Source organism: Apium graveolens, chromosome 9 (assembly GCF_009905375.1).
Source record: "Apium graveolens cultivar Ventura chromosome 9, ASM990537v1, whole genome shotgun sequence".
In the NCBI taxonomy this organism is placed as follows: domain Eukaryota; kingdom Viridiplantae; phylum Streptophyta; class Magnoliopsida; order Apiales; family Apiaceae; genus Apium; species Apium graveolens.
The window spans coordinates 4,588,379-4,604,862 of NC_133655.1; the positions used below are offsets into that span (position 1 = coordinate 4,588,379).

At 33.3% G+C, this 16,484-nt stretch overlaps 3 protein-coding genes and 1 non-coding gene across 4 annotated transcripts; 2 read left to right on the forward strand and 2 right to left on the reverse strand.

The window, feature by feature from the left end:
* Positions 1–1,614, forward strand: LOC141684880 (uncharacterized). The gene has a single exon (XM_074490018.1). It carries the CDS (start codon positions 1–3, stop codon positions 1,612–1,614), a length of 1,614 nt encoding a protein of 537 aa, XP_074346119.1.
* Positions 1,615–10,796: 9,182 nt separating this feature from the next.
* TRNAR-CCU (transfer RNA arginine (anticodon CCU)) lies at positions 10,797–10,869 on the reverse strand. Its single transcript has one exon. It is a non-coding gene; the product is annotated as a tRNA-Arg (tRNA).
* A 533-nt stretch (positions 10,870–11,402) lies between these two features.
* Positions 11,403–12,781, reverse strand: LOC141683166 (uncharacterized). Its single transcript, XM_074487853.1, has 3 exons — positions 12,709–12,781; positions 11,922–11,998; positions 11,403–11,826 (listed from the first exon to the last, which is right to left on the reverse strand). The coding sequence occupies exons 1-3, from the start codon at positions 12,779–12,781 to the stop codon at positions 11,674–11,676; spliced, it is 303 nt and encodes a 100-aa protein (XP_074343954.1). The 3' UTR covers positions 11,403–11,673.
* A 630-nt stretch (positions 12,782–13,411) lies between these two features.
* On the forward strand, positions 13,412–15,950 carry LOC141686909 (uncharacterized). The gene is made up of 4 exons (XM_074492008.1): positions 13,412–13,538; positions 13,723–14,015; positions 14,634–14,741; positions 15,406–15,950. Exons 2-4 carry the CDS (start codon positions 13,725–13,727, stop codon positions 15,694–15,696), a joined length of 690 nt encoding a protein of 229 aa, XP_074348109.1. The 5' UTR covers positions 13,412–13,538; positions 13,723–13,724; the 3' UTR covers positions 15,697–15,950.
* The last annotated feature ends 534 nt before the right edge of the window (positions 15,951–16,484 follow it).

Here is a 16,484-nt window from a genome sequence, read left to right on the forward strand (position 1 = left end):
ATGGGTGATAAAAGAATTAGAGAGGTTTTTAATGTTGAAGCCGGAAGGAGAGCATACATGGCTTTCATTGACCACCTCCGCGATCAACTGAAAGGGAACCGGTTGGTGGGTGATCGTCCAGTGCTCCCTACCAGCGAAGAAGCAACTATAAGTGATGATCCACGGTTTGAAATCGTCCTACAAACTAACAAGCCCAGTGAAATTACTTTGTTGCTTAGGAGGCACGACCTCTACATGGAAGCCTATAGGAACGGTTCAGGAACCTGGTTGGAATTCTCAACTCCAAATCAGGTGGAACATGTTATCCAAGGTTCAGAGTTTCTCGGGTTTCATGGAAGCTATACTGCTTCCCAAGGAATAGAGGCTGCGGCTGGAAGGGGGCGGGATTGCATAAGACTAGGCAGAGATGATCTCCGTGATGCTGTAAACAATCTTGCTGCTTCTGATGACAGAGAGGAAAGAGCAAGATCACTTATCGTCATCATTCAGATGACTGTTGAATCTATAAGATTAGACGAAGTCCTGTTTTTTAGTCTTGACAATTATGTTGAGGGCCGAGGTGGTGTGCCTGGTCCTCTACTCTTAGAGCTGGAGAATAGTTGGGGGATTCTATCTAAGTGCTTGGGCTATGAGGCTCATGATGAAGATATCAATTTTTTTCCAATGACTTACAGAGACGGGATAACTCAACGACGGTTTATTACACGAAAGCAAGCAATTGGTGCACTTGGCATGCTGTCGTCTGCAGTCAAAAGCATTAATGTACATACACGAGTACCTCGAAGTTTAAATACATTCCAGGAAGACTTTGATTCTGCTGTAGATGTTCAGACTTCAGGGCGACCACTAGCTGACGTGTATCTACTAGAGATTAATGAATTGACAAATGAGTTCCTGGGGAGAAACATGTATGGCACAATCACCGTGACCGACAGAGAAAGAACTCAAAGCTTATACAACCGAGGAAGATCAGATGCCGAAGAAGCTAAGAAAGGGAAGTTCATTTACATAACCGGCCCTTCTGAAGCATGCATCTCGGCCTCGGATGACTTCCACATTGATGTGAATATCAAGGACACAGACATCCTTTCAAACGATGATGCAATCGGTATGGGAAGGTTCACTTGGAGTCCAAAAAACAGTGACAATGTCTATGACATGGGCTCTCTTGAATCCCGGGAATTTTCTGGAAATGCTGGCAATAAGTTAAAAATTCACTACATGGTATATCGTGATGCAGTGCAAGCTCATTTCGAGATAAAGCTGATAGATGGTGACCACGAAAAACGACCAGATGTTTACGGATATATAGCAGCTACTCCTACTTCACTTGGCCCGTCGAGTCATCTGGTTTTTAACAGGGACCGTGGCTCGGCAGCAGCTATGCGACCTCAGCAGCTCCTCCCTCTTATTAAACCAGTTCTAGCCGTGCCACTGCACTCTCCTCTCAGAATTTATTGTAAATTATTTGATAGGGATCGCAACATTTTTGACACGGACGACCTAATTGCGTTTGGCGAGGTAACTTGGCTTCCTCAACCCCCTGCTACATTTAAGCATATAATAGAAGGGGATTACGGCAGTATTGAAGTTAAAGTTGTCTGGAAACCTTGAGATGGCCGGTGCTGGTGCACCGGCCATTGTGTTATCTGTATTTAGCCAACATATTCTATTAGTTTAGCATACAGCAATCTTGTATAATTATCATTTTGTCAAGTTTTACTGGATGAATTCTAGGCTTTTTAATGCTCTGTCTAGCAATACTTCTAATTGTTACCAACTTACCATCCATTGCTCTGCGGTTGCAAATAGTTTTTGGAAACCTTCCTGTAAAACCTGTGATCCTGACTATTACACACGCACACGTCATAGGTCGAACTCCTGACCTCCCGCAAGGAAATACAAGAGCTCAACTGCTGTAACAACACTTTGTTGGCAAAGAAAATATGTTTTTTTTTCCCAGATGACATTAAGAAGTTGATAAATAAAATATAACTAACTTCAAAGTATGATCGGAAACTTGAATTTTATTTCAAATAATGAATTTCAAATGACATGATTTGAGTTACTATTTCAAATTATCGTATTTGTACTAAAAGTTGAACGTGTTGGATTTCCAATGAAATTTCAAGTCCAAGTTCTTTTACTCATCCGAACACGTAATTTGACCAAATCCAGAGTTTCAAATGAAATCCAAAACAGACCATTAAGACATTTTAGCCCGGGGACATCAAAAATCCTGGTTCCGTCACCGTCACTCTGTATTTTGCACTTGTATATTTAAGTTTCCATTGTCAAATTCATAACACTTAAGATGATACATTCAAAAAACATATATATACCACAAAGTCTAACAACATACATACTGATATTGTACAACAATAACAACCAATGTTACAACTGAACGAATTATCAAGAAGGAGCAAAACCGTTCATGAGCATAAACACAGTAGATTCCGAAAAAGTATTATCTTTCTTTGCTGCAGCTTTCACCTGCACTTGCTCTGCTTCTTCTTCCACTTCCATGCCTTGAGACTCACAAGCTTTCTTAGATCTTCTACTTGTTTTGAGCAACACACATTTCTGTATCTTCACCTTCTCTCCTAGCTTTGCTAGCTCTCCAGCCCACAAATCTACTACACCTGACATTGAAACTTCTGAGAACTGTATGTAACTACTATATGTTATATGTTTGTTTGTGTAAAGACTCAAGATATTTGTTGATATTATATTGGTTTTGGTTTGTTGATGATGAATATGAGGAGGAGAGGAGAAGGTGCTATTTATATACAAGTATATGGAGAGATATTTGTTGAATTATGGAAAATTTGAGACTTCTTGTAAAATTAGATAAAAATTGTCAACTTCAATAGAAGGAAATTATTGGAGAGATGGCATGGCTAGCATGGTGGTCATTTGAGAAATGTAAGCACATGTGATTTGATTTTTAGTGAGAGGGAAGGTGCATATGAAGTTGTTTTTCTTCCACGGTTCGAACTTCTAAAGTGCCGGTCACATATTCCAAATTAATAGTCCCACATTAACGTGTAAGGCATGTCACCAAGAACTTTGCCGGAACAATGATTTCAAAACAGCCGAGAATAAATTGAAATATCGTCGATCGTAAGTAGTATAAATCCGTATTAATTAATCAATTGTATTATATGTCATTTAGCATAATCACAAATAATTATGTGTTATAAATATAATGAAAATAAAAGTGAGTGATGATCCTAAATGCCCACCATAGAAAACTGTTTAAAAATTGGATAATTATTCTGTTAATCACAGGTTCGAATTTGACGAGAGGAGATTTTTTATGATTTTGCCTCCTGAGCCAGAGTCTTTCGCTTAAATGCGGCGGTTTGCAGACTATTGCGTGAGCCTCTAGGGTTTACCTAGGGCGCACCCGAAGGGTAGCGGCCGTACATTATCTACGATAAAAAAATACCCAAGGCGTACCCGAAGGGTAGCGGCTGCAGATTAGCTACGATAAAAAAAACAAATAACCCGAAATATCCAGATTCGAAACTGATAACCCAAAATACGATCTGACATGCACGTGGTACATACGTATCCAAAGATACACATTCTTAGAATGCGAATCTTTTCTTTTATTTCAGTAAGCAAAAATTTATAAAGTAAAAAAAATTTAAACAAGATACATATTTATGTAATGCGTAACTTGTAAATATTAAGAAAAAATAAGTTAAGACACGCAAATTTGGAATGCGTGTCGCGGGCGCGTGTCTTTTATAAAGTCAAATACTCCTTGTCAATATGTATATTAGTATTTTTTTTATTAACCAATCACAAACGCACATATCAGAAGTTGAATCTTGACCAACTATTGACGTATTTTTTCTCTATAGTTTCAGAAAACTATATACAATGGTAAAATTTTAATTGTTAAAATCTGATGTATAGTATACAAATTTTAAGCGAACTTCTAGAATGTTTATGTTGGCAAATTAAAATACGTGTTAATACAATTTGTGAGAGTGACAATCCTGCCACCCCCACCGTTTTTTAGATAGCTGCTAGTTTTGCATAGTCTTTCAAGTCTTATCCAAGACTTTACACCTCAGGCAGTCAGGATAATTTTATAAAACCATTAAAGAATAGCCAGCAGATTCTTGAAGAAATGTAAAACCTTACATGTGCGACTGACTCATCAGCCCATCGCAGATCATATCTGCATCCTAATCCGTTCAATTGCACTAATCGTACTTAACAATCGTAATCACATCACACGTACTATTAATAATTCTGAAATATTGTGTCTGTTTGGGAAATATTAAAATAATTAACTTATAACTTAAAATACAAGTAAATAAATAAATAGATGAAACACTTATAAATTATATAAGTGTTTGGATAATTTACTTATATGTCGAAAATTTTTATACTTAAATAAACTAAAATAAATAATTTTAAAATAAAATTATCTTAATTCGTGAAATTTAAATTTAAATAACACTTACAAACATATTATTCAAAACTAAAATTTAAAGAAAAATGAAAAATCAAAATAAGTTAAGAAAAAGTACGTTATCACTAACATTCAACTTATCAGCTTATAAGTTGTAAATTAAACTTATAGGTGAGGTCGACAAACACTCGTCGATAAATACTTACGGACTTATAATTAATTAAATCATAGTTAAGCTTTCTCCACAATTAATCAATGGGCATGTTTGCGTGATGCCAAATAAGTTGTTAAGATTTCTAGAGTTTTTTTATGCATGCAATTATAATATTTTTTAGTTATATTCTTATTTGTAAATGTTGTATAATCTCTAACGTATTTATGTGTGTATCATTTTCATACAAGACATTACTAAATTAAACAACGTTTCCAATATAGCTCATGAAGAAAAATTTATATATTCTTGTTTGTGTTGTATAATTGTATTTAATGAATAAATATAAACAGGGTAGTCAGTATACGTTTAAAATGAAACAAATAAACTTAATATATAGAATGTCGTTGGTATGTTTACAAAGAAAAAGTTAAAAATTAACATATATGTTGAATACTGGTCTATATAACTGGTCTATATTATTACTATATTATTATTGAGTTCTCTACTAACTTACAATTAACTTACTCAATTTAAAAAGATAAAAAATGAATAACTGAATTCAGAATTATTTGCAATCATAATATAAAATAATATAAAATTTACACTACTGTTAATATAAAAGTTGATTTTAATGAAAAATATTAGTTTTTGAAATTTAATGTATGTATGTTTGGAAAATGTTAGTTTTTTTACACCACTCTTAACAAAATAAGATTAGGTTATATGTGTCTATGTTAGCATGTGAATTATCGTATGTTACATTTCTTAAAAAATTATGATGGTTTCAATTATTTATATGCTAAATATCTGATTTATGTACATGTATAATCATTATTAATATCTAGTGAGACAATTGATTACTTAAATAACATGTATTTATAATTATTCAAAAATTAAAATTATGAAATAAATAAATTGCAATAATTTATATATGGTATTCACATTATCACTGAAAAACAATCCATATATGTTTTTTACGCGATCGAGTATCAATCATGTAACATAAAAATAAATTATATATTGTAAGACTTATTATTGATGTTCATGATTTTTTCAAGAATTTGAAGGAAAAATTGTAATTATATTGTTATTTAAACTATTTTTAAGTTTTTTTCATTACAACTCTAATATTTCTTCATATAATAATTTGATAATATTGTATACTATTCTCCTAAAATTAAATGTTTTTAAATTCGATAAAGTTTTATAAATATTAGTTGAACTGGTTAATTCCTTCAAATTATTGAACAATATTTATTTTTTAAAATAGTATAAAATGTATTGAATCAAATGCTACAATATAGTATAGATATAACTTTTATTTGAATAATTCAAAATATTAAAATAATTCAAAATATTTGTAAAATATTATCTTGATCAACAAATATCGTTTATCTAAAAGAATTCTTTTTAAAATGCTAGTTTTTTTAAAGTGAAAAATGAAAAATAAATCGATTTAATATATCATCGTAGTTTTAACAAATCTCGTGAGATCTCGTATCAAATTTCAAATATTTTTAAAATCGGGACAAGTCCCAAATCACTATTGCGCTACTAGTGAAGTTAGTAATTTTAATACAAATAATCAATTGACTTGATCCTATAAACACCTCAAACACATTAATTTATATTAATATAAGATATCAAAAAATTTCACATTATTGGTAAGATATGCTCGTCGAACTTCTAATTTAAATTTACTAAAAGTAGAATGTGACAATGTTTTTCGGCTAGTAATATAGTCAAATTTCGAGTATTTTTTGAACAATGGGCCAAATTTTGATTTCAAATTCAAAATAAACTAAAATTCATTGACTCATTATAATTCGAACTTATCTAAATATTTAATACCAATCTAGATTATTTATAAACTATTTTCAATATTTTCTTTAAAAAATATATATGTACATTTTAATTACTTTTTATAATAAAAAATATGTTAAAAATATATGAGATATATTTAAAAAAAAAGAAAAGATAATAATCCATTTATGTACTATGTCTAACTTTATATCTGGAATTCAATTCTTTAAAATTAATTGTACAAATATGCAAGTAACTATTTTTTTTTTCGGAATTCAAGTAGCTATCTTTTTTTTTCGGAATTCAAGTAGCTATCTTTAAAGTTAAATAAAATATTCCTTTAACACACTTACATATTATGTGTATGATAAAAAGCACATGTGACAATATGGTGTAGTGGTAAGAGGTTGTATTGAAGAATGAAGCAACTCGGGTTCGATTCCTATAAAACACAATTTTTATATAAATATTAAAAATAGGGGTAGTTTAGTCTTTATTATATATAGAAGAGATATATTTAAAAATTATCAAATTCGAACTTTAACCGCAATGTGTGCATATAAATAACTTTTTTTGAAACTAAATAAGTATTTTTTTCAAAATAACTCATTTAATAAATGACTTATTTCTTGTATTGTTGTCCCATATTCTGATTTTGATTCTTGATCATCCCGAAATTTGTTATAAGAAATACTCATTTGTATGCAAGACATAAAAGTCTAGTTAATAAAAAAATTCTTTGATTGAAGCAATTGAAAAACCATAGTTTTGTTCATTCACCATCAACTGTCAAAAGACAATGACAAAATTTACAATACAACTTTTATTACTCATAACAAGTTGAAACCAACTATGGATTAAAACAGTCCACCATCATAGCCACTGCAGTCTCCGAGCAATGCAATTTGACAGGGAAGTGAAGTCGCGTAAATTGAACAATGGTGGGTGATTTTGATCCAGCTTCCTCAGACCTAACCGCCTGATCAGCTTGGCTCGAACCACTCGACAGCACGGTCGAACCCCAGGTTCCTAGCTTGGTCAGCTCATTGGTCCAGCTCTCCATAACTCCCGGCATTCTTCAATATAATTGCTAAGTAGCGTAGTAGTAGCAGTAGTAGTAGCAGTAGTAGTATCAGAAGTAGTAGTAATTATCTTTGTAAGCAGTGTGAGATTTGAGTGTTGTTTGTTATTGGATGCACAGTTTGATGCATTATATATAGACAGAAGACTACAGACATAAAGTGTTGATAATGTGTTATAATATGTAGCTAATTCAACAAACTTATAAACTAGCAACTTAAACTACAGGTAGGTGGTGGTATCAGCTAGGAGTTGAACAGATATTGTAAACCATGTTCTGTGTGTGCATAGTTTTTTATGAATAGATAAAATTTGTCTGTTTTTCTATAACAGAAAACAGACAAACTTTCTTTTATTCATTTTCTCCATTTTATTTTATTGGCTGTTTGTTAAGTCATTGTTGTTGCTTATTACTCCATCTGTCCCTCCCATTTGTTTACACTTTCCAAAATTGTTTACATTTCAAAAATTTCCAAAAATAGTAAAGTTTTTATAATTTTTAAATTAACTACATCCACTATTTTCCTCCACTATACCCACTTTATACATATAATATTAATCGGTCCCACAACTTTACTCATTTTTTCAACTTTTCTCCACTATTTTATCATTTTTCTTAAACTCAGCGCCCCACCCAAATGTAAACATCTGGGAGGGACGGAGGGAGTATTTTTTACATGAAACACACTTTGATTTTATTAGAAGAAACAGTGGACTGTAAAAAAGGGCCTTGGTGTTAATTAGATTTAAAAAAAGAGTAATATCTCCTATATCATACAAGCTTGTCTCTTGAAGGTTGATCTAGTTTCCGCAACTTTAAGTATCGATTTCTAGGTGATGATGTTGTAGAACAGCTTGAACAACATCGTCAACTATCCGTGCTTCGAACCTGTCATGTATTTGTATAGTTCAGGCATGTTCCAACTCCTTGACCAGGCTAGACTTGGTTGAATACTGTGTTCGGCTTTGCTAAGCTGACCTAACTCCACGTTAGTATGATATTGTCTTAAGGCTTAAGCTTCCAACTAGATTCATAGGTAAACTTCAATCCGTAAAGTAACACCATGTACATCATGTTCAATAGGTGCCAAAAATCAGTTTTTACTGTTGACAGTCTCCCTGCAGAGTTGCCAAGTTTCAACTAAAATTGTCGAACACAATCCATAAATGTAGTCTATTGATTTGAGTATGCATTTTCCCCCAAACGGTCCCAGATTTTATAAATGAAGCTCATAATATTCTCTAAAGACAGTATAATTTTGCTTTTTTCATACAAAACAATAAGCAAGTGTTACAGGACAATGACAAAATTTACAATACAGAATTATTACTCATAACAAGTTAAAACCAACTATGGATTAAAGCAATCCACCATCATAGACACTGTAGCCTCTGAACAATGCAATTTGACAGGGAAGTGAAGTCGCGTAAATTGAACAATGGTGGGTGATTTTGATCCAGCTTCCTCAGACCTAACCGCCTGATCAGCTTGGCTCGAACCACTCGACAGCATGCCCGAACCCCAGGTTCGTAGCTTGGTCAGCTCATTTGTCCAGCTATCCATAACTCCCGGCATTCTTCAATATAATTGGTTGGTAGCAGCAGTAGCAGCAGCAGAAGTAGTAGTCTTTGTAAGTTTCAGAGTGTGAGATTTGTGTGCACAACTTAATGCATTATATATAGATAGACTACAGAGACAGACAGTGGATAATATAGCAAAACAAACAACCTTGTAAACTAGCAACTCAAACCACAGGTAGCTGGTGGTATCAGCTAGGAGTTGCACAGATTTTGTTATGTGTAAACCTTGTTCTGCTAGTGCTCAACTGCACATGCTTTTGTGCAAGTGTAGTTAAAAGTGTAGCTAGTCCAATTGCAATTTATATTAAAATATTCATTTTGATTATTGGAAAAACAAATCTTGGTAAAGTTATAATCTTGGTGAGATAACAAGTTAATTAGAGGTAATGATTAATTTAAATTTTAAATTATTTATAAAATAAGACAAAATTATTTTTGTTAAATGAATGGTATGACTTATCTTTTTTAAAAGTCCAACTGTAAATATATAATAATATATATTATTATTATATATTAAACCTCCTGCTTTCTAACGATCAAATTATGAACATGGCTCGATATAATATTATTCGGGATCGTTTAGTTAACCAAATTCTGAAATCAGATATTAATTTTGATCATTTCAACAGCCCACATGATACTTGATTTTGAAGAAAAACAATTAATATTCACTCAAACCCAAAGTATGGGTTTTTCTATATCAAAGAGGGAGATGAAAATAAATTATTTAATGCCCGCTCCTTAGACAAAGGAGTTGGTTATAAGAGACGAGTAATTTGAGAATCAATTTTAGCTCTATTATTTTAATTTTTATTTAAGTAATTAGTGTAAATGCTTAATATCAAAATAAATAAATGAATCGAAAATATATTAAAAATAATAAATTAAATAAATATATTTAAATTAAAATTATTAACTTAAAAATATTAATTTCAATACTCACCCAAACACATAATTTAATATATAATATCTCATCTCTAGATCACTATAACCTGATTTATGATTACAAATTGATACTACATTTCCGAATAATTTAAACAAACAATCATCAGCATAAGCTACTTTCACTAAAAATTTTGATAAATTTTTAATTAAATTACTATGGATTATACAAATCTGTGTAAGCTCAAATTTTTAAAATTATATTAGTTTGCATTCCGAAATACTACTAGAAAATATTTAATTTGACAACGAATACCATGCTAACAAGATGCGATTTTAAAATAAGTTTTCTTATATACCCCAGGTAACTTTTTGCATTTTTCATACTGAATCAAATTACAGAAAATATTTTTGTGTGGTTAAATTTATAGCATATGTAATGACGGTTAAAATGTTAAAAATCATTAAAACGCTAATAAGATGAACCAAATAAACGTGATTTCAGTTTTTAGTCAAATTAACCATCGTACCAAAAAAAATATGATATTTTTGTATTTTAAAAAAAATCGATAATTTTTTGGGAATTTTCAAGTTTTCTTCTATACCTCATATTTTTTTTTTTTTGCATTTTTCATACATGAATCAAATTACAGAAAATAATTTGTGTAATTAAATTTATAGCACATGTAGTGACAATTAAAATGTTAAAAATCATTGAAACGCATATAAACATATCATGCTTGATTGCTTATAAGATGAACCAAATAAACGTGATTTGAGTTTTTAGTCAAATTATCTAAAAAAAATGATATTTTTGTATTTAAAAAAAAATCAATAATTTTTTGGGAAATTTCGGTAAAGAAACGCGCCAGGAAGGGGTCGAACCTTCGACTTTCTGCTTAGGAAACAGACGCTCTATCCACTGAGCTACAGGCGCTTGATATGGAGCTTTTTCCACTTTCAGTCAAGTTATCTGGTTGCAGAGTTAACAGTAAGTTGCAGAGTTAACAGTTGCAAGCTGTGATAATTTTGAGCTGCATACTTGGGATTGTACAGGTGTAATGTAAAAATTTAAAACTGAAAAGTTCACAATTTAACAAAATATATAATATAATAGGGTGCTGGTTCATGTACATCTATTGTAGGCAAACAATGTATTCGAGGAAAATTTCCGCTGACCAGAAGAACCTTGAAATGAAATTTAAGCGCGGATAGAGTGACGTGACCTCTTGTATTCACATCAAATTTTCATATTAAACCTATTCACGAGAATTTTTTTCGGATAATGGTTATAACCATCTATGATCAGGACACGGGCCCAAAATAGTATACAAGAACAGACTAATGACCAATAAGGAAAAGTGTTAATAACAATTGCAGATTTCTGTTTAGGATTCAAGTAAACAATATAGTAGAAGCTTAGACAGAGGTGCTTCCACTGTTTCAGAGAAGAAGTCACCCTCTGCTAAACTTACGACGAACCCGAGCTGTCTTCACTGCAATTTGTACCACCAGCCAGTTGAATACATTCTCGAAAAATCGAAAGTGTTCTTACTATTTGTTAACATGGCTAAGGCTTTTATGATCTTATATCTGGACTTCATTTACCGGTCTGATTAAGTATTTATTTGTAACGAGATGTATCACGCAAGCAGTGGCGGATCTAGAATTTCACTATGACGGAGAAATTCATGTGCAACATACTGTACAAGTAATTGACCAGTGTACATTTTTTTCATTTTCAGTTAACGAGGTTGGAATCCCATGCTCCAAGACGGAGTTCATTTACTGTTTTGTTAACAGGATCAAGTTGCTCCTTCACCATCCTGGACAATTCAACGACCTGCAGATTCTTTCCAACACCCTCCGGGTCAGCTGCAGCCCACATCATGACCTGCAATCACAATCATAGAGTAATCCAACAATGTAAATAGCAATAAAACAGGGTGGAAAAGCCATAGAACAGGATAAAAAAGAAATGAACAACACCTGTGAGAGATACCCTAAGATATGGTCTGCACTGGAAGCCGATGTTTCCGCCTTGGGAAAAGGACGATCCCCAGAACCTTGGAGAGATTTAGCAAAAATCAAACAGCATAAAAACGCGTTAATATCAACAGCTTAACCTCTGATTTAAGATAATCAAACTAAAATTTACATGAAATCGACGAAATTAAGCAAGGCATTATGATGAGCCACACCCTCCTCAATAGGGGTGTTCCCACAGAAGAAAATTTTGGCAGGGGAAACCAGTGGCGGACGCAGAAATTTTTTTAGCGGGGTTCGAAAAAATTTTCGTGCCAAACTTTCATGCGTAACATTCGAAAAAAATTTCGTGCCAAATTTATATGCGTAAATTTTTTTATTTTACTTGAAAGTTTGAAAACCATTACTGAAAAATTATAAGATTTAAAGAATAATTTGTATATATCACCAGTTCACCATGATGCATCACAAGTTCTCCAGAATTTATATGGTTTGACTTATATAAAAATGTAAAAATTAAAGAGATATATACGGTAATACAGCAAAACACAAATTTACAAAGCAAATGTAGGGGAATGGGTTCAATCCTTGGTTTCCAGGAAGAATTACAAGACTAACAACCATCTAGGCTATGGTAGCAACTTGAATATTAAACATACAAAATTCAATCATATTTGAAAAATTTAGGGGGGGCCAGGGACCCCTGGACCCCCTAGATCCGCCTCCGGGAAACTATTATGCATACTATCCATCATAATATAAAACTATTGAGGGATTCTGCAGAACTTACCAGAAACAGACTCTAGCAAACGCTTCAACTTCTCGAGGGAAGCTTCCAACTCTTTCTCTTTCAAATCCGTCATTTCACATGAATAAATTATATGACTAATTTTATATTCACGTGGATATTATATATAAAAAGGTCATCAAATTATTTATGCAAAAGTAATTAAAATAAAAATATAATATATACATGCATTTCAGGGTATTTTTCAAGTTCGGATTATAAATAAAAAATTCGGATATAGATAAAGCCGTATCTCGGAGCCGATCCGCCCCGATTGTCATCTCGCTCCGAGGAGCTTTTCCGGTATTAACGTATTGTTCATCGTTTGTCAAAAAAACATATTCTTGATCGAACTAGACCCACCTGGCCTGCCGAATAAAACGTCTTTGTGTTAGTCACATCACGTTGTTGGCCTTTTCGATACTTGACCGAAACTAAGATATACTCCCTCCGTCCCAATTTATCTGTCATGTTTGACTTTTTATGATCAAATTGATTTGACCGTAAATTAAACATCAATCTTTTATTATTTTGAAAAACCGAAGAATACACATTAAAGCAGACTTTAATGATATAATTTTTATACTTTTTTTCGATTATATACTATATAAAATTTTCAGTCAAAATTGGGTCAATTTAACCGCAAAAAGTCAAACAAGACAGATAAATTGGGACGGAGGGAGTACTATAATGCAAAACTATTAATCAAACCCCAAATTTGAGTTACACTCAACCCATCTTCACTAAATCAATTTTTTTAAGTTATCAAAAATCTTGATTAATTTTTATTAACATTTTTTGGATCCTGCGTCAAAGATTCAATCTTTCTTGTGGTAAGCTTTACATGAATTCTTCTTCTTCTGTATATGATAAGTGTTTGTTAAATGCAAGATGATTTGATCTTTTCCAGCTGTGGCTTGTAATGCATTAAAATATATTGTTTGCTTTGTTCTTGTCACCCTGCTAAATGATCATGATATTTGATCTATGAATCTGAAATTTAGCAATTTGTGGAAGGTATGATGAGGAAGGTGATCGTGTCGATGATCATGATGATGATCGCGATTACGTGCAATGGCAAAGACTCGAATCCTGTGTATGAACCATGTTCTGATACTAAAGTCAAGAAAAATGATGGATTTACATTTGGTCTTGCCTTTGCCCCTAAGGAATCATTTTTCTTTGATCAAGTTCAGCTTTCGCCTTGCGATAAACGTTTGCCTCTGGCTGGAAGTGCCAAAGTTGCCCTCTTTAGGCCGAGAGTTGATGAAATATCTCTTTTATCTGTCAATAGCAGTGACTTCAAAGGGGTATGTCAAGTTTTCTTTAAAACGCTTTTCTGCATTGTGTTGTCGTGTATTTTGTGTTATGGGGCGTTTGAGAATGTAAAATTTGGACTGCGAGCTTGAATCTTTGTGTTGCTTTGGTCTTTTCTGATCAGGCTTTACAAAGACTTCTAATTTGTAAAATTCATTAGTGTAACTTTTCTCTGAATTTGGCCTGAAGATTAGGCTTTACAAAGGCTTAAACGATTTACTACTTAGAAGATGTTGGCAGATTCAATTTATCTGAATTATAATTGAATACTGAGTTCTTTGTATTGGTATTCAGTTAGGTATTAGGATTGTTAAGAGGTCGTTTCTGTGAAATACACTTCGTATTTCTTCTCTAACTTCAACAGAACACGTTTACTGGACTACATAATCATACGTTTCTCGTTTTATGCAATGTAATCACATAAAATGGATGTCACTGTAAAAAATTGGCTTTCAAAGAGCATGGTTGTGAATTGTGATCAGTGGTCACACAGTATTTTCCTCAGACAGTTGTTTCATTTGCCGGATAATTTACTAGATCACCATCCTCAAACTATGATACTAGTTTGTCTATAGTTTAATTCAATTTTATATGCACTATGCAATTTTTAGGGTAATTCTGGTGGACATATGGTGGCATTTGCTGGGAGACAGTTTGCTGCAAGATCTCCGCCTGTCTTTGTTACAGATGGTACTCACACCGTGAATAGTTTTACTTTGGTATGACAACTTGCTATCCTTGCTAATTTTTATCTGGTCTATTTGCACCATGTTTATTAAATTTTGGTAAAGAAATACTCTGTTGAAGGAGAAACCTACCTCTCTGAGTAAAGAATGAAGAGTAGAATATAATTTTTCCAATTTTGATTAAGTTTTCGGGGTTTTGGAGTAGAGGATCATATTGGAGAAGACAGTGCTCTTTGCTTCCCTTAGTTTAACTAACTTCTGAGACTGAGATAAAGAATAAGCTTCCCAAGTTCATGTTAGCATGTCATTCGAGCCTGTCTAAAAAGCCTTGTTGAGTAATCAGCTCATCTAAAACCTCAAGGTATTAGAGAATGACCTTTTCCAGGATCTTATACTATTCTAACACTCCTCCTCACTCGAAAGCCCATTTATGGGTTGAACAGTGGATCACGGACGCCCATCTTTGGGGCATAAATTTGCCTTTCCTGTCCCATATTGGGGGGGCAAGGATCGAGTTTGAGTCCTCTGTCAGCCTGAACTTGTTAAGTAACCAGCTCATCTAAAACCTCAAGGTGTTAGAAAATGGCTCTTTTCAGGATCTTATATTATTCTAACAACCATTTTCTATGCTTTCTCTCTAATCCATTATCTCCATGTTAAAGCTGCACTATCAAACTTGTTTTACATACATTTGCAGGTCCTTGAATTTGAAACTGGTACCCTTCAAAACCTGTTCTGGAAAAAGTATGGTTGCGGTGCTTGCTCAGGGGAATCTGTTTGTGTTAACAACACAGACTGCGCAGTACCAACATCCAAGTGCAAAAGCAGTGGTGGCAATATTGACTGCAGTCTAGGCATACAGTTGGCCTTTTCAGGCACAGACAAAAACTACAATGTGCTTAACTCTTGGTATGAGGTAGCAAATCTCCGACAATATTCCTTGTCTGGTCTTTTTTCCAATATTCGCGATGTTTTTACCTCTAGATGAAGCTATCAAAAATGTTGAAGATCAGAGGAATAATGAAATTGTGCAAAGGCAAAGTACACAGACAGCAGTAGATGTTTGTATACATGTACAAGTATTATATGAGATCTTAGTCATATTTTCGAGAGGACCGTTAAAGGCCAAAACATCTACTAATACACTTGGCCAAAACGATTTAAGCGCGATTTCTATATTTAGCGCTATATTCTCCATTTGCAAGTGTTTGCGTATACTTAATGTTGGAATATAATACAGGATCCGGTTGATAATTTCCTAAGATTTGAGGATGAACCGATAACTTAACATAACACGTACAATATAAGATCCTGGCCAGGCATTCTCTAACACCTTGAGGTGTACGTAGGTTGCGGATTTCATTAGTTACAGACTAACAGTATGTGTGTGTGTGGAGTTTACAACTACCTGAAATCTGAATGTGCATTGGCCAATTTTGCTGTGCTGAATGCTACTGAAGTAGAGAGAACAAAACCCGATAAAATGCAAGTCAATTCAGGGCCACATTTTGAAGATTAAGAGGAGGTCCAAGTTAACTTAGGAACCGATATGTCATCTGTTATGCCCAAAATTTGGCATTGAGATTGATTCGGGTCAAATGCGGCTTACAGACAGTCAAATCCGATATTGCATTGTGGAAGAGAGGACGCGTCCAGTACCTTAGGACGCGCCTACTTTGGAAGAAACAGGTGCAGAGTTTGACTGGGAGAATCGCCGCGTTAAATCGATTTGTTTCCAAGTCGTCTGATAGATGCAAGGAGTTTTTCAAGGCGATT